This window comes from Miniopterus natalensis, chromosome 9, assembly GCF_054644295.1.
Source record: "Miniopterus natalensis isolate mMinNat1 chromosome 9, mMinNat1.hap1, whole genome shotgun sequence".
NCBI classification, from domain to species: Eukaryota; Metazoa; Chordata; class Mammalia; order Chiroptera; family Miniopteridae; genus Miniopterus; species Miniopterus natalensis.
The window spans coordinates 11198513-11223240 of NC_142089.1; the positions used below are offsets into that span (position 1 = coordinate 11198513).

At 47.4% G+C, this 24728-nt stretch overlaps 1 protein-coding gene across 1 annotated transcript in view; it reads left to right on the forward strand.

The window, feature by feature from the left end:
- Positions 1-16273: 16273 nt before the first annotated feature.
- CAPZB (capping actin protein of muscle Z-line subunit beta) overlaps positions 16274-24728 on the forward strand; it is a 113346-nt gene continuing 104891 nt past the window's right edge. The window contains exon 1 of the mRNA XM_016214617.2: positions 16274-16363. Within this exon, the coding sequence (XP_016070103.2) occupies positions 16274-16363 (90 nt within the window). The remainder of the gene's footprint in view (positions 16364-24728) is intronic.

The window sequence follows — 24728 nt, forward strand, 5'->3', positions numbered from 1 at the left end:
TGAATTCCCAAAAGAGAGAGTGCAGGTTTCAGGGCAAAGGATTTGATGTTTAATACGTGAAGAACTTAAATTAGTCTGGAGCATAATGCAGGGAGCAGGCCAGCTGTGGGAAACAGAGCACAGAGGACCTGGGAAGGTCAAGTCTGAGCCAGGAAACAAGATCGATTATTTCTACCCAAAGTAAAAGAGCAAGCCCAACATTATTGAAGAACACAGTACAAGTGTGAGGACCAACAATAAAGCACAAGTCGTGGCACTTGGGCCCTCAATAAGATAGTAGTAATCATAGTGTCATCGAGATAATTTTGAAAACCAGTGAGATCCGCGTGTGGATAGGCCCAGTGGGAATTGTAACGATGGGGTTAAAGTAGGGAACAGCAGTTCTTTCAGTCTGCCCCATTCTTTTTTCTATTTGGCAACTGCCTTTCCCTGATTTAAGGTAGTTCTTATGGGACAATCATTCACTGTCCCCACCAGCACATTGGTGGACAATGACCCAGGGCCTGGTCATCATGGTACCTATCTTCCCTTCCATCATGACTGGTGCCAGAATAGGCTTGTTACCCAAACAGGGCCAATCAGAACCCTTCTCTGAGATTTGGAATCACCCATGAGGTGCGTTGGTGAAACAGAAAGAACATGAGCTTTGGTGTCTAAAGGGATGGACCCTGGCTCATGAAGTTGGGCCATTTTCTTTACTTCATTGAGTCTCAATGTTTTTCTCTTAGTATATAATGAAGTAAAACCTACCTTTCAGGGTTGTAACGCCTGATGGAGATAAAATATATACAGTACTTGGCGCATGTAGACATCAATGAATGGCTTCTGTTGATAGCATTCTTAATAAAAAAGAATAGTATAATTAACCCTCCCCACTCTCCTATCCTGTCTAATCAATTTTCACTTTGCAAAGCGCTTTTAATGAACTGTAATTGGGAGACTTACCTTTTAGGAGGGAAGGGTCATCTTTAATTCTCCCTGGCCCTTGAGATCTCTGGAGAGTAGAGATGAGATGAGAGAGTAAAATCTTAGGATGGAACAGTCATTGTCCAGCTAATCCACTGATAACAAGTACTGGGGAATCCTCTCTCTCAAATTTGAGAAATCGTCTTCAGTCTAAATGCTAGATGAGTGCTAAAAGAACTTTCTGCTATGATGGAAACATTCCGTATCCGTGCTGTGCACTGCAGTAGCCACCAGCCCTGTGTGGCTATTGAGCACTTGGAATATGGTCAGTGAGACTGAGGAACTGGATTATCTCTTTATTTAAATTAATTGAAATGTAACTATCCACGTGGGGCGATGGCTATCGTGTTGGACAGAGCAGCTCTAGATGGAGGCGTGGCGTTAGCAGACAAACATAAGTGGGTGAGAGTAATGCTCGGCGCTAGCTTGGGCAAGAGCTTGCGCAGGAAGGGCTACAAGCTGGAAGCAGGCGGGTCTGCGGGGTTGGAACAGTTGCTAAAGGAGAGTCATCTGCTTGGCTGGCAGTTGGAAACAATGCATGCTGGTTTATGTACGCCATGTGCAAATCCACAGGGCTTCTGAGAAGAATGTCTTAGAATTTTTTTCAAATTTGTAAATTACAAAGTAATTTAACCACATCACACAAAGACTAATAACTAGAGAGTGGAAAAATCCCTCTAAATCCTACCACACAGTTATGACTATATTTGTATATTTCCTTTCAGTCCTTTACACATGCATGTTTATACTTCACATGCATATTTGTAAATTGGAATCTCCATGGATATACATTTTGTATGTTACATTTTCCACTTAGCATAAGTATCTTTCTGTGTCCTCATATTCTTTTGTATTATTTTCAAAAATTGCAAAATATTCTACTGGATACACTCACTATAATTCATATAACCATCCTTCTATTTTTGTTTTTGGATTTTTCCAATATCCATCAGCATGATGCTGGGATAGGTGGCCTAGAGCACATAACTGCCTGCACACACAAGGCCCCATACTTTTGTGTAGCAGGAGTATGAGCTTTGAAGGCAGACAGATCTGGGTTTAAATCCTGGGCCTTCACTTAGTAGCTTCATGACTTCCGACAAGATCATTCATCTCCCTGGGTTTCAAGTTTCTTAAGTCTTTCTGGGTTGTTAGGACTGGATGTTTGTAAATTACCTCCCCACACCGCCTGGGATCAAGAAGATGCTCAATGAATTACAATTACCACTATTATTTTTAAATTTGTAATTATTTTTTAGGAAGTTTAATTACCAGTAGTCTTTTACTAGTCAGAGTTCCAAGGACCTCTGAATTTGGAGAAATTTCTGATTTGTTAATGCTAATGATCCTCATGGTCTCTCCCTCTTGATTGGACTGGAATCCCTTTAGCTTGGACACTGGGAGGCTGAGGGTCCCTAAGCATTAGAGAAGTGGGGGCATCTTGGGGGAGGCTTCAGAATGGACTGGGGTGGTGGGCAAGGGGAGGATTCCACCTTCAGTTACTAACAAAATGCACAACCGCCCCTCAGGTTTGGTTCTCTTCAGAGCTCTTCTGTTCCCACAGGGATGGTTGACAACGCTGAAAACGGGCAACATCAAAGTGAGGGCGGAGGAAAAAATAGGAGACACTTATAAGACGCGCTTACCTGCCAGAGTTGGCAGCTGAGGGGTGGTAGGTAAGGAAGGCACTTCATTTGGAATTCTGCCCCTCTGGGGGGTCCTAGTCACTCCTGAGCTACTGAGAGCAAATTACTAAGCCCCAGTGAGCTTGTTTTCCTTGTTGGTTAAGTAATAATAATGTCCACACGGAATTAAGAAGCTCAAATAATTAAGAAACAACAGTGCTTGTCTTCAGGCATGGGGCACCAGCTATGTACCAGGTCCCAGACTGGGTGGTTCACACACATTACCTTATCCAGTTGTCACAACAGAACCAAAAGGTAGGGGAGGAAAGCAGAGCTCTGAGGTGTGAAGGTCCATGCTCAACCCATTGCACTTCTCTGCTTTATAAACTGTAAAGCCCTGGATGGTTGTAATTTCTTTTTTTTTCTTTTAATTGATTTTTAAAAAATATATCTTTATTGATTTCAGAGAGAGGAAAGGAGAGGGAGAGAGAGAGAGACAGAAACATCAATGATGAGAGATTCATTGATCGGCTGCCTCCTGCAGGCCCCCGACTGGGGATGAAGCCTGCAACCCAGGCATGTGCCCTGACCGGGAATCGAACCCTGATCGCCTGGATCCTGGGTCAATGCTCGACCGATGAGTCATGCCCAGCCAGGCTTTTTTTTTTTGAGAGAGAGAGGAAAGGAGAGGGAGGGAGAGAGAGAGAGGGGAACATCGATGTGATAGCAAAACATTGATCGGTTGCCTCCTGCACACCCCCAATGGGGGATCGAGCCCTGATGGGGAATCAAACTGGCAACATTTCAGTGCACGGCACAATGCTCAACCAACTGAGCCACATCAACCAGGGTGTAATTTATTTTTATTTTTTATGGAATTTATTGGGGTGACATTGGTTAAGAAATTATATAGGTTTCAGGTGTACGACTCTATAATACATCATCTGTATATTAGATGTATTGTGTGTTCACCACCCCAAGTAAAATTTCCTCCCATTCCCATTTATACTCCCTATACCCCCTTGGTCATAATTGTTTGTAATTTGTTGTTAGACCTTCTGGAATTCTTTAGCTCATTTCCTGGAGATTTCTGCTAGAAAGCTCTTCTAGAGTGTTACAGAGTTCATTAAACAAGTGGACTTGGCATATATTTGTTGAGCACCTACTACTGTGTTGTAGGGATGATGCTGAAGACTCAGCAGAAAGCACCACGGACAAATTACCCTCAAAGAGGATATATTTGTGTGGGAAGACTGACAGATAAAAGCAGATGAGTGTATAACATGCCCTGATGTGATGAGAGTGCTGTGAAGAAAATAAAACAGGGAAAGGGGTTGGGTGCGATTTTATGTCCAGTGGTCAAAGGAGCAGCTGTGATGACAGTTGTGTTCATCGCTCAGGTATTAGGGCTAACAGGAATGTACTCTCTATAAGGACAGGGCCCTGGGACCTTGTTCATCTCTGTCTCTGCAGGGATGTTATGGTTCCTAATTAGGTGCTCAGTAAATCTGTTGTCTGAGGGGATAAACAAACCACCATTGTCTCAGATCCGCTGGAGAGATGTCCACTTTAGGACAGGCGTGGGGTTTGGATTCTGCCCCTATCACCTGAGACTTATGGAGAACCTTCTGTATGCCGGGCACTACTCCAGCTTTGGTGGCTGCTCAGTAACCCCTTCCCTTGAGGATCTTCCCTAGAGAGGAGGCGACACTGGCAGTTTAGCTGTCTAGAGGAGAAGGGAGCAAAGAGAAAGAGGGCAGAGCAAGGGGTTAATGCGAAGGGTAACAGTTTCAGGGCCCGGAAGGAGTTCAGCTAGTGGACTGCCTGACATTTTTTTTCTTGGTGCAAAAAATAACTAGTTCTGCTTTTTGGACTGGGGCTCGCTGAGTCAGGGGTTCAAAGAGAATAGCATGAGGATAGGAGTGGCCGATGTCATCTGCAGCAGATGGTGAAGCCCCAGAGACAGACCGTGGCCTTGAAGATGCGTCCCTCCACCCCCTCTGGGCAAGGAATCAAGGTCAGGGGCAGACAACCAAGCTCAGCTCCCTGGGGTCTCGATCCCAGCCTTTCAGCAAGGCCAGCTCTTCCCAACAACGTCACCCTTATTCCGCCCTTGGAAGCCACACCAGGCTCAACAGAGTCTCAGAGGCCAAGGGTGTGAGAAGAATCGTCCCAGCATCTGTTACTAACCATTATTTCCATTCATTTGGCCGAGTTTCCTCTTCAGCCCCAAAGATGCTGGGTCAGGTCTTTGTTCAGCCCCACAAGAGAAGATGATTATTAAAAGAACAGATTTTGCATTCCATATTTACCCCAGATGACATTGCCTTCATCCCTAAAATAGCTCCAGATCGCCTGGGTGGAACTGGCTGGTTCCTTTTCATCTAGTTATTTTGCAACTGTTTACGGAGACCATCACCATAGTGATATTATCAGAGCGGGTCAAATGAAACTCCAAACCCTTGGGTTGTTATTGATGTTTCCTTTGTACCTAAGAACATGACTTTTTCACCCCAAACCAGCCCTTTCATTTCTTAAGAGCACTTAAGTTCTCAGCTCCCAAGTCAGCAGCAGCCCTCTGACTGATTCCCAGCAGTTAGAGCCGCAGAGGTGGTACACGCTGGGGTGAGCAATGCAAGTACTTGGGCTGAGTTTCCAAACTGGAAACTGTATTTACCAGAAATCTCCTTTCCTTCAGATAGAACTTGGGTTAGAGTTTCAGGGTGTTGAAAGAGGCACTAAATAAACTAAGGGTCTAAAGAACCTTTAGTGTTTGGACCAAGAAACATGGCTATAGAGGTCAACAAATAAACACAGCTGGCGAGGGGTGAGCCTTTAGCAAACAATTATCTTCTTGATTAGTTTCTTCCCTCATAATCATCATCTGGGACAAAAGCCTTTATTATAGCATTCTCCTACACTGCTGGTGGGTTGTGAGCTTGTGTGACTTTTTATTTTATTATTTTTTAAAAATATACCTTTATTGATTTCAGAGAGAGGAAAGGAGAGGGAGAGAGAGAGAGAGAGAGAAACATCATTGATGAGAGAGTCATGGGTCGGCTGCCTCCTGCACGCCCCCAATTGGGGGTCGAGCCGGCAACCCGGGCATGTGCCCTGACCTGGAATTGAACCCCAATCGCCTGGATCCTAGGTCAATGCTCAAGGGCTGAGCCACGCCCGGCAGGGCTATTTTATTATTTTTAAATATGTTTTTATTGATTTCAGGGAGAGGAAGGGGGAGGCAGAGAGAGATAGAAATATCAGTGATGAGAGAGTCATTGATGGGCTGCCTCCTGCACGCCCCCCACTGGGGATCGAGCCCGCAACCGGGCATGTGCTGTGACCGGGAATCCAATGGAATCCAATGGTGATCTCCCGATTCATAGGTCGATGCTCAACCACTGACCCAAGCCAGCTGGGCTGTGTGACTTTTTAATAGAACACATGGCAACGGGTAGGAAAAGCCTCAACAACATACTCTCTTCCTTCGGCGTAAACTTCTACTCATGGGTTGTAAGAAAATAACCAGGGGTGTGAGCAGAGGAGTACATACTGCTAATGTTCATTGCTAATGATGGTGATAAACTTGAAATAACCTAGCTGTACCACACTAGGGGACTGCTTTAAAAAAGCCATGATCTAGCCATACACAATGGACACTAAGCCACCATTAAAAATTATGCCACAGGAGAATCTTTAATAAGGTGTAAAATATTCATAATGTGTCTTAGGTAGGAAAAAGCAGGTTACAAAAATGTGTGCATAGTACGATCCAATTTTTGTAAAACATGTACATATGGACAATAGAAAAAGATTAGGATAGGTTTTAACAATATAGGTGATTATTTCTTGGGTGTTATTCTTTTTGTGTGTTTTATCTGTAAGGTTTCTATAATAAGCATGCGTTTCTGTAGTCAGATGTTTAAAATGCTATTTTTAATAATAATAAGAAGCTATCATGCCTTTTTAAATCATGATGGTCCTTGTGGGCACAAATAGAATCTCATTCCAGGAGCTCATAAAGCTCATAAGATAGAAAATGCTCAGTGATCTCTTACTGCGGTTGGAGAATAATGAATTAATTGTACAGCACACGGGACCAATAAATACTTAACAACCACGGGTTTTCAGCTTATTTAGAGATCCAGGTCAAAGGTATACAAGGCTGACACAACCAGGGATAAAATACATGGACCACGTAACGAGACTGGCAAATGTGTTTACAAAATACCGAGTCATCTGATGTTTGGTAAGAACAGTGAAGATTGTTGGGGGCGTGGGAAGAGAGGGGGACCACACATAAAAACAAATAGCGCACTATAGGCCCCCTGCTTATCGCCTATCTTATTTAAATCTCTTAGCAGTTCTATGTGGTAGGTATCCTGCCCCCATTTTATAGATGTGGAAACTAGGATATGAAGTTTCAGCCATCTGCTCTTTCAACACTGCGGGGAGAAGAAAGATGCATTTATTCAGCTAGGATAGGCTTAGGCCCCAGCTTGTGACTGGAATGGTTGTGACAAGAAGCCAAGAGAGGGTGGAGAAGGCAGGCCTGTACGTTGACGGCATGGTCCCCAAAGTCTTTCCCGAGACTGGCAAACATTTACATTGCTGGCTGGAGAAAATGATAATAATTTTAACTACCCTCCTTTAAGCCCTTGAGGGTGATGTGGATATAAAAATGGGGATTACAGGGTGTCATTATAGTCAACCTCACTGGCCTGTGGGAAGGGGTGGAAGTTATAGCAAAAACGTGCCAGAGAGTAAATTACACAGAACCCCAGAGTCTATCATCATTATGATCATCACTCAAAACATCTAAACACCTCTTTGTTTGAGGTAATGTGGAGGAGTAAAGAAAGCAAAGGCTCTGGGATCAGACAGACCTCCGTTCAAATCTTGGCTCACCATCTGTGTAGCTACGTGATCTTTGTTCATCTCACAGGCTCTTCCTGGACATATCCATGGAACCGTCATACTTTTATGGAAATCCTGCTTAAATTGATCATCCCAAACATTTCCTGTTATATTGGAAGCTATCATGGGGAGCTCTTTGGACCTGTATTAGTCAGGACAATGCCAGCTGCTGAAACAAAAAATCCCCAACTCTTAGTGGCTTACTAGAATACAGGTTTATTTTCTCCCTGAGACACGGTCTGACTGGATGTTTTCAGTGGACTTTTTTGGAAGGGGATTCAGGCTTCTCCATCTTGGAATCTTCCCTTGGATCTTCTACTGGCTGATGGAAAGAGAGGGCATCTTATGGCTATGTCTGGAGTGGCACATGTCATTTCATCCCCGCATTTCATAGGTCAAACCCAGTCACATAACCACAACCTAAGACTGGCAATTATAGACTATGCTTGTGCCCAGGAAGAAAAAATGAAAAGAGTGAACACAAGGCCTGTCAGTGCTACATACTTGCAGCAATCACAGGTAGCATGGGCACAGAATGAAAGGCCAGATAAAGCCCAACGGAACCACAAAGGCAGAGTCCAGCAATGGTGCCCAACAGAGAGATCTTTGGCAATCAGTTTTCTTGACACATATAAGTTTTAAACTGAGCCAGACATTATAGGATCTTCAATCAAGTATCTGATCCTGTCTGGCAGTTCGTTTGTTTCTTAAAGGGAGGTGGTAGTGTGTTTATTTATTTTTATTTTTTAATCCTCAACGGAGGCTATTTTTCCATTGTTTTTCAGAGAGAAAGGGAGAGAGACAGAGAGAGAAATATTGACGTGAGAGAGACACATCGATTGCTTGCCTCCTGCTCGAGCCCCGACCGGGGGCTGAGGACTGAGCCTGCAACCGAGGTATGTGCCCTTGGCCAGAATGGAACCAGGGGCCTTTCAGTCCCCAGGTTGACGCTCTGACCACTGAGCCAAACTGGCTAGGGCCTGTCTGGCAGTTTTATACTGTCAATCAGGCAGCACCAATGGTTATTCAGAAATGGGCTCCATCACTACTAGTATTGCTCTGGGCCTCTGTGCTGAATCACCCTGACCCATGCGGCCTTCACTTTTCCCCTTTGCATTCTGTCCCCCATCTGCCTACCTTCAGTCTTAGTGATTCATTTTCCCCACTTACAGTCACTTTACCTGTTGGACCAGATAGTTGCCATCACTTCTCTGCCTTTGACCTCTGCTTTCCTTTTGGGCCAGAATCTGGAGTTGTTCTGACTATAGTGACATTGATTGCCTTAGATAAATAGATTACCAGGTCTAGCCCAGTCCTGGAACTTAACAACCTCAGCAAAGGTTCTATACTATGCATTCCATTGATTCACTTGAACAAAAAATAAAGCTAATACTTGTGTTTAATTATTTAGAAGGATTGAAGTTTACGGAGTACAGAGAATTCCATTTTCTTTCAAAAAATTTTAAAGTCCTATGTGAGTTTAAATAATACTTTATGGCTCTGAAATTGTTATCTTGGGAAAAGCAGACTTTTGTTATTTTAATCAAATCCAATGCATTGATTTCTTTTTTAGCTACAGCTTTTGTATCCTGTCTAAGAAACCTATGTCTACCCAATATCATGAAGATTTTTTTTCTCATGTTTTGTTCTAGAAGTTTTATAATTTTAGCTTTTATGTTTAGGTCTACGATCTATTTAGAGTTAATGTTTATAGATGACATGAGGTAAGGGTCAAGATTCATTTTTTTTCTAAATGGACCTTCAGTTGTTCTAGCACCATTTGTTGAAAATACTGTTCATTGAATTACATTGACACCTTTGTCAAAACTTACGTGACTGTACATATGTGGGTCTATTTTGGACTAATCTGATCCATTGATCTATGTGTCTATCCTTATGCCAATGCCGCACTGTTTTAATTTCTGCAGCTTAATTGTAAGTCTTGAAATCAGGTAGTGTAGGTCCTCTGACTTTTTTCCTTCTTTTTAAAGATCTTAAGATCTTTGCATTTCCATACATATTTTTAAATCAGCTTGTCAGTTTCTACAAAACAAACTTGCTGGGATTTTAAATTGGATTGCATTGAATCTGCAGACCATTTCAGGGAGAATGAACATCTTAATAATATTGAGTCTTCCAATCCACAAATAGGGTACATCTATTTATTTAGATCTTTAATTTTCCTCAGCAATGTTTTCTAGTTTCCAAAATATACAGGATTTGTACGTCTTTCATTAAATGTATCCCTAAGTATTTTATGCTTTTTGACTTTATGGCAAATGGTATTTTTAAACTTTTTCTAATTGTTCGTTGCTCTGATCTTTTATTATAGCCTTTCATCAGACTGGTCTCCAAGTCTTCCCACTTTTTCAGCTCCTACGTCAGTTCTGCATCTGGTTTAGTTTCATTTGGAACATTGCCATGTCTGATTGGAATGAGGGATATAGTGCTCGGGAGGAGCTGAGGATGGCCTGGGTTTGCATCCTGGATGAGTGTGCTTGGAGTGCCTCTGGCTTCATTCATAGTGCACCATATTCCAGGTACTATGCTAATTGCTTGTGATATGACGCACAGCCCCTGCCTCAAGGAGCCCAGAGAGCAGCAGGGTAAATTACAAGTGAAAAAGTGATTCCATAAGACATACTCAGTACAGGGTTTCCCTGGGAACACTGAGCAGGCCCCACATAGCTTTTGAGGGGATTGTCAGAGAATGCTCTGAGGAGGAGGCGATGCCGATTCTTCTGAGTCTGAAGGGTCACGTCAGCCTTAGACACATTGCAGAGGCCATCCTGAGCCTGGTGGGCGGTTGGCTGGCCAGCTTAATAAACTAAACATGAATTCCCCCAAATATGCATATAAAAACTCCAACAGCTGGCCCGCATGTGAGAAGCCTTTCTATAACTCTGAGCAAGACCCCACAGATGGTCAGGATACAGATACTTCTGGTCCAGCAGGAGGCAGCTGTAAGTTCTCCCAGGTACCTATTAGAAAAGCAAAAATGAAGCCATGAGACGACGGTATCTAACCTCAGACTAAAGTATCCTCTTGGCACCGAAGACTTTGGCGATGTATTAAAACAAAGTGGGTTACTAGTGGTCTGTCTACCTCCCCCTTCCTGCTACATGTTCTTTCAAGATGCTGCGGGGTGGAGAAAGTTGATCTAAGCTGTCTAGCCGAGGCTGCCTCCTCGACAAACCACAGTGTTCTGTCTTCAAAGGAAATCAGCAGTTTTTGTGCCGTGTTCATTCCTGTTCAAGGTTCCAATAACTAGAAATTTCTGAGCCCCAGGAGCCTGTGTCATTCATTCACTTGTATGAGTTTACCCAGAATGCATGCGTGTAATGACCCTGTGTTGTGGATGTTTTTTTTTTCTATTCTTCAACGTCTTTCTCCTACTTTTGGTGATAGTACCCTGATTCCCTGTATCAAGGAAATAGCTCTCCTCCCCCTTTATCAGGTCCCCATCTCTGCCAGCTCCAGGGGTGGGCTCATGACTGAGTAAATAAAATCATGAGCGTGGATGAGCTTGTCTAAGGAGAAAGCACAGAGTAAAAGGCGGCGAGTTCCCATGATGGAGCCTTAAGGAGCCCCATCGTTTAGTGGTTGTGTAGAAGAGAATGAGTCTGTAAAGGACACAGGAAAGGAGCCACCACAGAGGTAGGATTAAGACCAGGAGAGTCATGTGATGTCATGGAGTCAATGGCAGATGTTTCACGGGGGTGGGAGGGGCCAACAGTGTAACATGCTACTGGGGAGTCAAAAGAAGTGGGGATGAAAACCATCCATGTGGTTCTGGCATGGAATGGGAAGTTAGAAAGTGGGGAGAGGAAATACTGCCCATTCTGTAGCTGCAAAGGCCGGAGATGGTGGTAGGCGGTAGGCTAGAGGGGGTATGGGATTCATGTAGGCTTTTTTTTTTTTTTAACATAGGTCTGAGACACTTAGGCATGTTTAAAACCACAGTAATCATCTGGTTGAGAGGGAGTCGTTGAACAATCTGGGGAGAGACAGGGTAATTGAAGTGTAAGGATCCTGAGAAATAGATCCCCAAGAGGTAATATTGTTTACAGCATTTCCCTAACTTACTTGATGAGCCACCCTCTTCAAACAGAGTTTATTTTCATCAGTGTTCCGTAGAAAATACTATGGCCCAAATTATGTCAAGGGCCCATCCCCAAACCAATTAGTATAGCCAAAGCCATACTTCAGCTTCGGATAATCAGAATCCTCTCTCTGGAGTTGGGGTTGGGCTCAATTCCACCCAAACTATAAATAAGGATGAGGGAAGGGTTAAATTGCAGAAAAGAGAGGGTGTGCATATGTGGGAGATACCCCAGAAGTGACCTCTGAACCAGCTGAATGATGGGGAAGATGGCATTACCAGGTGGTGTTCTTTCCCTCCTGGTCTAGGGAGGGGTTAAAAGCTGGCTAATTCTAGAGTTCTCGTGTCTCCAAAGACAAAATAAAACATCTAAAACCACTGTTAGTAATCCGAGATCCACAACTCAGGAAGCAGTCCCAGGCCTTTAAGTCAGAGGTGATTTAGGAGCTAAGCAATCCCCAGCCCTTGGACACTTGTGCATTTATTAATCCAACAGTTGCAGCTGCGGGGACTTAATTGAAGAAGGAAGGATAGGAACCATGTTGGGTGAACTTCTGGGTAAGGCCTGCTTTAACGTGTCCTATAGTAGCTGATGAGCATCACAAAAAAATTAATACTTAGTGGAAGGCTGTTTCACCAAGGTTCTGGAGATTGTTTCTTTTCTCAGGTCGTGGTCCTATTTGGCTCTGGGCTCCCCTGCCACCCTGCCTCAATTCAGCAAACACATATGGGCACCTACTGTGTGCAAGTTGTTGTTATATGCTGGAATGTAGTATCATCTTTTGACATTTAAAAAGCATTTTCCTACATATGATCTCAATTTGAACAAGTCTTCCTTTCAATCTTATTTCTTCAAGTAAATAGTTTAAGTGTTGTTTCTTTCACAAAACTTTCCTGTGTGCCCCGATTTATCCCTTGGCTTCCAGAAGGGACACCACCTTCTCTGGTCCTCCTTCTTGGTTGCCTTGCTGGCTCCTCTTTACCTTCTTGACCTTTCTCTTTTACATTCACCTCTTACATGAGCTCACCTAGTTGTCTTGTGCTGTTTTTCTTGTTAAATATATCTTTATTGATTTCAGAGAGAGGAAGGGAGAGGGAGAGAGAGAGAGAAACATCAATGATGAGTCATTGATCGGCTGCCTCCTGTACACGCCCCCACTGGGGATCGAGTCTGCAACCCGGGCATGCGCCCCGAGGTGGAATCGAACCTTGATCTCCTGGATCATAGGTCGATGCTCAACTGCTGAGCCACACCTGGCTGGGCTGACTTGTACTCTTAAGTACCTTAAACTATCATTTATTAGCTGATAGTTCTCCTAAGTTTATCACCAACTCCAGCTTCTTCTCCCAACTCCAGGCTTCCATGTCTGATTATTTGGCATCTCCATGTATATCTCCAATAGGCAATTTCAAATATAACTTGCCCCAAACTGACCCTTATGCCACCCCCAAATCCCTGTTCCTCCTATAATCTTCCACAGATCAATAAATGGCAAGTCATTCCAATGTTGATCAGGCTAAAAATCTTAGAATTATCCTTGACTCTTTTCTTCTTCTCATGACCACTACCAATCCATCAGCAAAAATCCAGAATGTGATCTCTCCTTGAGACCTCAATGTTACCGCCCCGAGGGAGACACCTTCATCTTTCTTTGCTGTGTGACCCTGGGTTACCTCTTCGGGTCTCTGTTATGAGGATTAAATGACTTACTATTTGTAAAGCGGTCAACAGTGTCTATCACATAGGAAGCCCCAAATACTGTAAGTGCTTTTTAAATAAAAAATGCCTTGAATACAGAACTAGCTTTCTAACAGCCCTAGTCCCCCTACAGTCCATTCAGAACACAGCAGCCTCCCGATCCTTTTAAAGCACAGGCCAGAGAGATCCTGTTACTGCTCTGCACCTCTCTGACCTCAGCTCCCACCAGTCTCCCTCTGCTCAATCTAGGGCAGCCACCTTGTTCCATGAACACACCAGGGACTGTCCCCACCAGGCCTTTGCCATTGCTTATGCCTCCTTCTGATGAAATGTTACTTAGTTAGGCCTTCTCTGGCCTCATTTTGCTAACCGGCTGCCTGCCTATTCCCTCTCTCTGATTTTTCTCCACATCTCCAATCACCACCTGACACTCTGTCTACTTAGTAGCTGATTGTCTCCCCTCCAAAGTTCAAGATCTGCAATAACATGGACTGTCTTGTTCATTGCTTTATCCTTAGATCCTTATGCTTGTATACAGTAGGTGCTCAATAAATACTTACCAAGTGAAAAGAATCTGTAAGGACCATTCCATAATACAGGTCTGAGTCATTCTTGGGGAACCTACTTAGATCACCTTTGACACCAGTGGCAGGTTTTACTCCACTATGAGTTTTCCGGGGTGAGGGTGGGGGGGTGCTAGGACATGGCCTACCTCCCGGTAATCATCCCTGTCATTTATGCAACACTCCAGCTTACAGCCCCCTCATAGGTGACCTGGTTTGATTCTCCCAAGAGAGCGAGCAAGCTAGGGAGGGCAGGGCTAGCATCCCAGGTCTCCTGCCTTCCAAAACAAGCTCCACAAATATTTACTGAATGACGAGGAATAAAGAAAAAAGAATTTGAGTCATTCTGCGGAGTGGGGAAGCCCCACTGGACAAATGGGTTAGTTCTCTGTGGCAGGTGTACAAATACACCGCCTAGCATTTACTGAGCCCAGTTTTCTGATCACTGCCTGTGTCGCCCTCACAGCTACCCCGCAGTAGGTGGCTCAGGCGACATCTTGACGTCTTGTCCACCTGTTCTCTTTCGGCGCCTCCAACAAGGCCTGGTAGGTAGTAAGCGCTCAATAAGTGGTGTGGCCCAAGGCTCTTTTTTAAGAGATCGGGCGCGGGCGCAGCCACTAGCTCCATCCAGGTCGCACCCGAAGCGGCACCGGGTCCCGGTCCAGGCTCGCTCCCCGCGCGCTCTCCGAGTCCGGCAGGGCCCGCGGGCCGCACCAGTTCCGGGTCCGGGTCCGCCGCGGGAGTGCGCGCGAGCCCCGGGCGGGGCGGGGCGGGGCTGACCCCTCCCAGTCCCAGTGCCTTCCGCGTCCCCGCCCCGGAGGCCCGCGGGCACAGTTCCTCCCGCTACCCGCTTCTGCAGCCCCAGCGCCCACGGCTGGGTCTGGGTGCGGGAGAAAGTCCTCCCCGGCTGTCAGCCCCGGTGCGGGCCCAGCAGCCACGCGGGCCCCGGCCGCCGGGCCCGCCCACCCCGCCGGCCGCCGCGCCCCTGCCCGCCCCTCACTTCCCTGATCGGCGCCCCGCCCCCCCGCGCGGCTCTCCATACTTGGCGATCGCCGCGGCCCTGCGCGCTCATTGGCCGAGAGCCGGCTGCGTGGGGGGCGGGCCCGGGCCCGGCCGGGGCGGGGAAGGAAGGTGGCGGCGGCTCGGCGCGGGGGGAGGGGGGCGCTGACCCGGATGTTCACTCCTGGGCACCCGGGGAAGTGGAAGCGCCGGGCCCTGCTGCTGGGGGGAGAGCCACAGACGCCGGGACCGGGACCGCCGCCGACGCCGCCACCATGGTAAAAGCCCGGCGTCACCCTCCCTCAGCCCCCGGGACCCCCGCCGGAGCTCACGTCCGCCTCCCTCCGCCGACCCCCGGCCCGTGAAGGGTGGGTGCCCCCGGGTGGGGGAGGGGCGGGGCCCGGGACCTCAGGTAGACACCAACCCCGCGGGCTCTGGAGGGGGCGGCCGGCTCGGGCGGCTTGGGTGGGCAGCGACCCCTCCACCCCTTTGCAGTCCCCGCCCTTGGTTCAAGCCGGAGTCCCACTCTCCACCTCGGGGTGCAGGCTGGACTCCTCCCTAGTCCAGGCTGCACCCTGACCCTGCTGGACCGAGGGGCCAGGCACCCCCTCGGGTAACCCAGGAGTGGTCGCCCCTCCTCCTCCCCAAGGCCTGGGCTGGGCCCCCTGTCCTCGTCCCTACAGCCCCAGCTAGGCCGTCGTTTCTCCCTCCCGTGGCCCGGGCTAGGCCTCTGTCGCCATCCTCCGTGGCCTCAGCCCGGACCCCGTCAACTCCTCCCGTGGCCTCAGTCTAGATTTGTTTCCCCTCCTCCAGGGCTTCAGCCTGAATCTCCTCTTCCCTCCCTGGTCATTAGCCTGGACCTCCCCCTCCTCCGCCCATGCCTCCGCCTGGACGTCCCCTCACGCCACCCCCCGTGACCCCCTTCCCTGGACTTCCCGCTACTCTCGAGAGTTGCCTGCGCCGCCCCCTTCTGTCCTGGGCTTTACCCTCCCTCCAGGACCCTGCTCTCTGCTGGGCCCCCGACCCGGGGGGGGGGGTCCCCTCCACTTACCTTCTTTGCCCGTCTCTAGGAAGCGAGGGCACCTCTCCAGCCCGGAGTGGGGAGCGGGGTGGTGTCGGGGTTGTGCCTCCTCAGGTCTGAGGGTCGCCCCTTCTGGGGAGGCCGTCTGGGAGCGAGAAGGAAGGGCGGGCATCTGGGCCCGGCAGGCAGCGCGGCGCTGTGCGGGCCCTTCCGCGGGTGCGGTGCTTGCGGGGCGTCCTGCCGACGGCCAGGCCTGAGTGAGAGCGGAGGCACCAGGGTGGGGGAGCCCGCAGGGCGGGGATGAACGCACAATCGCCCTTGTGAGGCCGCAGCCCTTGGCGGGGCCGGGCGACCCCCGGGCCAACATACGGCCTGAACACGATGCACCCCAGCAGGCGCAGCCTCCCTTTCCCCCTGAACTGTCAGCTCGTGAGGGTTGGAACTGCTGATTATGGAGGTGTCTTGGATCAGGTGAGCCAGTCTCGGAGGGAGAAGCTAGCCCCACGCGTGGTGTTTGTTTTGGTAATGAAGGCAGGTCCTCTCTGGGCGCTCCGGCTGGCTTGAGGTTTCACAGAGGCCGGCACGTGTGAGCCTGCTCCCCTGTCCACTTTGGAACCTTCTGCAGAGAGGCCCAGCACCTCGGTTGGAAGGGCCCGAGGGCTTCTGTTTCACATGGCCAAGGAACCTTTGGGGAGTGAACTGACAGAGCTCTGGCTGTCCACCTGCTTCTCCCACCCAGATCTGGGCAGATCTGTGCATGTGGACTTTGAGCCCCAAAGGGTTTTGAGAATCTTGGTTCCTTGTTTAATTAGGGGATGTTGCTGCTGAACTAGGGTGACTAATTCAGACTGCCCAACTTTTTTCTTGATGCCTTCCTGTATATTAATTTGAAATGCAGCCAATGGCATTTTTCATGCTATTGACTTCTCTTCATTGGCTGAGAATTGGCCCAAGGGGTGGTGGCCCAGCCCTAGGCCTGGGTGGGGAAAGACACTTGTAGACAGATTTGGGTGAGGACTTTAAAGTGGAGTGTGGTTTTGTAAATTTGTTCTTACGGTGAAAGCAGGGAGAGTGGGTGGGGTTGCCTGGTGGGGCTACTCAAGGCTGGGAGGGGCATCTTGCCTTAGCCCTGGGTGCCAGGTTCTCCAAATGTGATGGGAAAATGCCCTTAAATAACCCAGGAGGCTTCTCAAGAGGCCTGTGTTTGGTCTTGTTTGGACAATCTGAAAGGACTCTGGGAAGGTTGGAGGAAAAGGGCTGCTGTTTCTTGAGGGGCTGTGAGCTTCGCCTATGTGAGCTCATTTAATCCATACTGAGCCCTTTGAGGAAGTGCTGTTTCCATTTTACAGGTGAAGAATTCTGCTGAGGCTCAGAGGGTTGAATAACTTAATCAAGGTGTTGCTCAGTCAGTGTAAGTGCACCTGGCAGGCTCTAAACTTTGTCGTCTTTCCCATTGTCCCAGGTTGCTTAAGTGTGGGAAGATATAAAGAACACACTTAGAAAACATAATAATGGGGTACTCAGAGATGCAAGGGAGGAGCAGCATGTACAGTCCTCTAACCAACTGAGCTATTTAAGGGAAGCATAGGAACATTTATTGACTGTGGATTGTGTGCTGGGTCCTTTGCGTAGGACACCTCATTTAATAGTGAAGTAGTAGTATGGTGATGCAGGCATACTTAGCCTGTGCCAGAACGGGAGCCCTTTGAGGGTAGGGATTTTTGTCTTGTGTTTTCCATGGCTGTATACCCTGGGGCCTGGAAGAGCACCTCGCACTGAAGGAACTAGCTTGGAGTGCTCTTTTTTTGGGGTGTGTCTATGTCCATGAACTTAGCCTCTTGGAGTTCATACTCATTCTCTCAATAACTTGTTCTTAGTATCCCCTGGGTTGATAAAGTGATTTCTGACTGCTTATTGTCAAATTTATTCCCTACCAGAGTACTCTAAGAAACTGTGTAGACAGCTGGGATAGGACAGAGGTGGTGGTGTGGGGTTGCAGCATAGGTAAATGAATTGAGAACACTGTGGTTTTTATTTTCAGCAGGTTCGATGGTAGAGGAAACAGTTAGATCTTGGCTGTCCATGGAGGGAAGTAGCAGTTTGAGAATCTAAAATGCATTGGACGTTGAGTAAATTCCATGATTTTTGTTGGCATCGGCTAAGAATGCATAGGCAAATGGAATTTTTATGCATTCCCTTAGCAGGTAATAATCTTACCACTGTCTGTAAGTGCTTTACAGTTTAAAGCACTTTTCCTTACACAGCTTGAGCTTCTAACTTAGGAATTATTCTAATTTAGAGTTACGATTCTGGTGCTGGTGGTGGGGCTGTTGCAGGGAGACGAGACAGGTGAGGGCCCCCCTCATGAATTGGCTCTCCGACTAACAGATGGTTTTGCCCGACAGGAACTGATAGGTGATGCCTGTCATATTGTTACAAAGTGAAACAATATAGTTAACACTAATGTGTCATGGCTGGTCTCCTGGTGTGAGTGAGGTACAGGGCTCAGCTTGGATCCCTCATGTACATACAGCCCTGTTCATTTAAATCCAGCTGGCCTCTCTTTGGTGGAATGCTTGAAAAAGTAGCCAACGATTGATAGCTTGAGATTAAGGAGATGATAGATAAATGATACATTCGAAAGCAGATATTCCTGTTTATAGCTTGGAAGTCCTGTGTTTCACATTCTGTGGGGAAGGGAAGAGGACAGATGACAGACAGCGCAAGGAAGTGGCTGGGGAGGTACATGGACCACTGAGACTCCTGTTTCCCGGTTGGGGAAATGTTTGCTGTTAGGCAGATACAGGTTAGGCGAATGCAGAAGTGTGTTGGGGGCTACCTGAAGCTACAGGGTAACAGTAATTCACTGTACATTTGTTAACTGCCTCCTCTGTGCTGCTTTATGTGCGGAGGACACAGTGATGAGCAAGACAGGCAAGGGTCTGTGCCCTCTCAGCTTGCATTATTGGGGGTGAGGGAGGGGTCTGTTTAATATGCCTAAAGTTTAAGGAGGAAGAGCCTTATTTAATATAATTGCAAGCACATTTGTGTGAGATATGGCAGGAGACGTAAGAGAAAGTTGGCGCTTGTGCCAGGCTTCATTCCCAGACCTTGTGGAGTGTGCCTGCCCTTCTCTTTGCACACCAGAAGCTCTCCCATCCAGGAACTGCTCCACACCTTGCACTGGCTGCCTGGCGCTTGGTAAGCGCTTCATAAGCACTGAGTGAATGAAGGGTGTAAGCGGAGACGTGGCTGTGTTTTGTTTGCTGCCTGCTTCACAGAATGTGGGCTTGGCAGATTTGGGTTGGAGTCCTGTCTTTGCCACTCAGTACGTTACCTGAGTGAGGATCCTAATCTCCCTTGGCCTCAGTTTCCTTCCTTCCTTCCTTCCTTCCTTCCTTCCTTCCTTCCTTCCTTCCTTCCTTCCTTCCTTCCTTCCTTCCTTCCTTCCCTTTTTTTTTTTTTTTTAAAGAGAGAGAGAGAAAAACATCGATTTGTTGTTCCACTTATTTATGCATTTATTGGTTGTTTCTTGTATGTGCCCTGACCTAGGATCGAACCTGCAATCTTGGCTTATCGGGTCAATGCTCTAGCCAACTGAGCTACCTGGCCAGGGCCTCAGTTTCTTGAGGATAACGTCTTATAGGGGTAGCAGGAGAAAGAAATTAAATGTGTAATATACTTAATCTGGTGCTTAGCACACAGTAAGTGGTAGCTATGATTACCATTTTCCTTATTCTGCTTTCCATAGAGGAAGGGACACAGATAGAAGCCATAATCTCCTTTTTCTAATCCACAGGGGGAGGCAAGATGCATCCAGGAAATTAAGTGCAACAGGGAGGAAGTGGTACTAGAAAAGACTTAAAAGCACCTTGTCTGCCATCCCTGCAGGCTTGGCTTGCATTCTACCTCCTCCAGGAAGCCCTGCAGCCCACTCCAGCCAATATTCAGCATGAAGCCTCTGGAGACCTGGCCCAGGCAGAGAGAATGGGGTAGAGGGCAGTCAAGGAGAGGCCATTCTAGGCAGGGGCCTGGGACAAAAGCAAAGGTCAGGAGGATGGTCAGCCTTGTGAATTTGGGGACCAGTCATGGAGTAGAGAGAGTGCGTTTGGGTGCCTCAGTCTAGGAGGGAGTTGTGGAGCGCCTGAGTTTCTAAGCTAAGGAGTTTGCATTTGATCTGAGACATGAGACAGTGTGGAGCCAGTTACATTTTTGACAGGGCAGGTAGAAATTTGAGGAGGCTGGCATAGTAGCGGTATTTTAGGAAGAGTCATTTGGCCATGGTGTGCAGGAAGGACTGGGGAAGTCACAGAGCATTTGCAGGCATCAGCTGTGAGGCTACGAAGGACCTGACACTGTGCGGCTGAGGATATGGAAAGGAAGGAATGGTTGAGAAAGATAGGAAGGCAGAGTGAGATGTTGTGATTTACCACCTCTGGGGCTGAGGGTGATGCTTCTGTCCCCAGAGCTCCCCCTTGAAGGCATTCTGATAGGATGGTTTATCATAGACCCAACAACTATTTCTGGTCAGTTTAAATCCTAGATAGTGGTGTTTGTAAAGCCTTGATATCCTATTAACAACTGACTGGGGATTTCATTCTGGATAGCCCAGTGATCCATCTAGGCAGCCATTCTGTGTCCACTGTGGCTCCAAGTTTTGCTCAATTTGCATGGCAGTAGGCTCTGGTCAAATAGACGCCTAAGCTGCCCAGTCTGCTGAGGGGGCAGAGACCAGAGCTGCAGGGTGAGGTGCTGCATGGTGACTTTAACAGTGACAGGAGCTCTTTTTAATGAACCACTTTTACATACCCAGAGCACCCCTGTGCAGCAGGTTCTCACGTCACCCTCAGTCCACAGACGAGGAAACCAAGTCCTTCCTGGGTAGTGACCCTCAGGTACTTCTGCCTCTAGTGTTCTTTCCGTTAGGTCACTCATTCACGGACGCTCTCTGAGTGGTCAGAGAGGCCTGCTAGAATGTGAGTCTTAAATCGAGGAGGCAGGTGGAAGCAGGTATTTCTGAGATTCTAACCGACTTTATCATACGTGCAGAGCCAGGGTGGCGGAAGTCCACGACACAGTGGGCTTAGGGGCCTGCTCACTTCTGGACATTTGTGAAAAGGAGCCTTCACTTACAGCTTCCTAGTGATAAATGTCCAGTCCAGCAGTCGTATTTCTTTCAAGGCAGCTACCTTAGTGGTTACCATCCACTTGCCCTATAGGGGTTATCGTGAGGATTAAGTGAGTTTGTATGTGGAAGGTATAGACCATGCCTGGCACTTTGTAAGTATGGCAGGAGTGTTGGTCATTACATGGTTATTTTATCAATATGGATGGTTGATAGGTGGTGTTTCATTTTGCCTCCCAGCCAACCTGGAAGGCAAGTGATAGCCCCTTGTTCTGCTGAGACCCCAAAGAGGTAGAGTCCCATGCCCAAGGCTGGCAATCTTAAGGGTTTCCTGGTCAGTGTTTTCTGGCTGAAAAGTTCTTACCATGCTGCAGATAAAGCTGTCCTTACCACTGGCTCAGACCCTGAACTCCACCCACTGCTTATAGTGCCCTGTGAAGCTTCCTCTTTTTGCAGTCAACTCAGCATGACCCTTCTGAGTTAGCATCATTTGATCTGAAACCATTATGCTATTTAGCATTATTTGGACTTACTGTCCGTAGAAGATTTAGGCATAGGACTCACTATATTTATTTACCAAGTGAAATATCATGAAAACATGCTTTTGTACATACCCTTCTTCTGGGGTATGTGAATAACGAGCAGCCTCCTGTTGGAATTGAGCATTTCCTGGTGATGCCAAATGCCCCCTTCCTTTCCCAGCCATAGCTGTGATTGGTAGGTAAGTGGAGAGTTCAGGTCTGGATTGCTCACATCTGATGTTGCTACTCAAGGCTTCTCCATTGTGAGGCTTTGGCCCTGATGGTGTACATCTGGCTTCACTTGGATGGGCTTCCAGCATGCAATCTTGTGCTGGGAAGCTGAGAAGAGGAGCTTTTTATCCACTGCACACTCCTGGTGAAGTCTGACTTCAGGCCACTATGGCCACTGAAGGAGGTGCCCATGTTCCCCTGTCTTATCTCTGGCTTGGTTTTGCTGAGCATAGCTTACTGGTGACTTCTGGTCAATGTGTGGTTCCTGGGGCTGGATTCGGACCTGTCACTGAGGAACACAGACCCCGGCACAGTAGTGGCCAGGCTTGGCAACTTAGGAGCTTTCCGCTGCTGACGATTTCTGAAGTGCACTGTCCTTGCTTCCTTGTGTATCCTCCAGACAGCTTCCGTTTTGAAATCTCTTTCAGCCACAGTGGGTCTGGACCCTTGGTAGTCCTGAGGTTTGATGTCTCTGACCTGGTATTAAGGAGTGCGCTCATGGACCAGAGGTTGGAAGTGCTCCGAGATAGCAGTCTTCATCCCCTAAGTTATTAAGTAGTCCCTCCTGGATTCTCGGTTAGTCACAGCAATACCACCTTCCTTCTGCCAGTGTTTCTGCTGGATACTCAGTCACTGTCTCATTAACTCTCAACTCCAGCCCCATGAAGATGTTTCCTCATTGTGCAGTTCAGGAAACGGGCTCAGAAAGATTTAGTGACTTGCCTACCCCAGCTAGTTAGTGGCAGCTAGTTAGAGGATCCGGGTCCATCTCACTCAAAAGTTCATGCTTATTCAGCTCTGCTCTCCTGCTCTCATATGTGTGGACTCACCAGGACGCCTATTTTATGGATGAGGAAACTGAGGTTGAGAGAGGTTCACCTATAGGTCCGACTGCAGTGGCTGAAGTCGGTTTAGGTTAGAAGTTAAAGTTTTTTTGGTTCAGGTTGTTGAAATGAAAGCAGTTGGAACTTGCTGAGCTATGGTCTCTTTTTAGAAAGAAATCTACTAAATTTTCAAATATTAGATATGTCTTAGGCTGACATCGGTAGGGGCTTGCCTTGGTTTTTGGCACAGAACAGTTGTTTTTTTGTGCACATTCTTATCATTGTGACAACTTATTGACAACTGTTGGTTGTCAAGTGAAGGAATGTATGAGTGAATGAATGTGTGTATGTCTGTCTGTCTGTCTAGTAGGGCCTTAATAAATGGAAGAGCTTGCCCTAGCTGGTTTGGCTCAGTGGTTAGAGCATCGGCCCGCGGACTGAGGGGTCATGGGTTCGATTCCGGCCAAAGGCACATATCTTGGTTGCAGGCTTGATCCCCAGCCCAAGTCAGGGCGCGTGTGGGAGGCAACCAGTCGATATGTCTCTCTCACATCAATGTCCGTCCATCCGTCCTTCCTCCCTTCTCTCTCTCGCTCTCGTTCTTGCCCTCGCCTCTTCCTGCCCCTCCCTCCCACTCTCTCTGAAAGCAGTGGGTGATGATTAAGAATAAATACATAAATAAATGTAAGGATTCCTCCCCCATTAGATTGAACCTCGTGAAATTGCTGTTTTTCTACTTCAGAAGTGGTTAAATATCAGCATTTCATGCAGTTCAGCCTAAAACAGACTAAACACTAGGGAGGGATGATTCTGGTGTGAGACTTTCTAGCCGTGTCCAGATCTCCCTTTGGGCTTGAGCCCTGGGCCACATGTGGCTTCTCATAAAGTCAGTATGGGCTTCTAGTCAGTCACTGTCACTTCAGGTGAGGACACGAACAGAAGAAGCTGAGTGAGTCTGCCTACGAGATGAGGTCAGCACATTCTTTGTCTGTTCAGGCTTCTCCTGGCATTGAAGACTGTCTGGAGGTGCTGGCAGTAGCAGGCTCAGGGCTTGGGGAACAGTGATCCTTATTACACTGGCATTCACTGGTGGCTCTCTACATGGTGGGCACTGGGCCCTTGGCCCAAAGTCATACAACTGTCCATCCTGGGAGCTTCTGGAAGATCCTAGGCAGCTTTGATTCCAGAGTCCAGGAGCAGTGAAGGGCAGGTTCTGGAGCCAGATTCCCTGCACACTCAGGCAGCTTCCTTCACACTCTGCTTCAGTTTCCTTGTGTCACAGTGAAGTGATGAGAATAAAAGTATCTATTTCTGATAGATTTTATGAGGATTAAGTGAGTTAATACATGTAAATCCAGGTACCTGGATGGTAACATTAACTATTATTATTAACATCAGTAATAACACTATGTGATTATCAGTGACATGGACTCTTAGCATGTTATGAGAGCTGAAAGAGACCTCAGGTGTGGAAACTGTTGGAGGGAGTTTGGACCCTTTGATGCTTTATCTCACAGGGGAGGCATTGCCTTTCCCACAGCTCAGTGGAAAGCCTCGTTGGTTATGGGCCTCATAGAGCATACACCTGTGTCTCCAGGAACACGTTGTTTGAAATGGTGCTTTTGTTCCAGGTTATAATAAAAGTTACTCTTCTGGAAAATGGCTTAGTGTTGTTTTTTATTTTGGCATGAGTGGCCAACCCTGGAGTGCCAGTTACATTTGGTACCCAGGGCTTTTGAGGGGAGCAGGGCATGGTGCTAATCAGTGACCCTCATCTCAACCCCCATGGCCCCAGGTCCTGTGCTTATTTTCTGATCCATTTTCTGAAGGTGGCAAGTTGGCTTAGGTACTCTGTCACCTTCCAGAGACTGCAAGACTTTGCTACCTCAGGGGCTTAATGTTTTATTTTGAGGGTATGTGTTTGATTTTAAGGCATCTAGAGTGTTGGGGTTTAGGGGTATATGGAGGAGGAAAGGTAAAGGAAATGGTAAAAAAAACGAAATGCAAAACACTTGTTGGAAGTATCCAAACACTTGTTAGATACTTTATACAAAGTATCCACTTGTATAGGATAGTGGAAGGAGACTGTGGATCTGAATCCCACCATGGCTGCTTCTGTACTGTGTGAGCTTGAA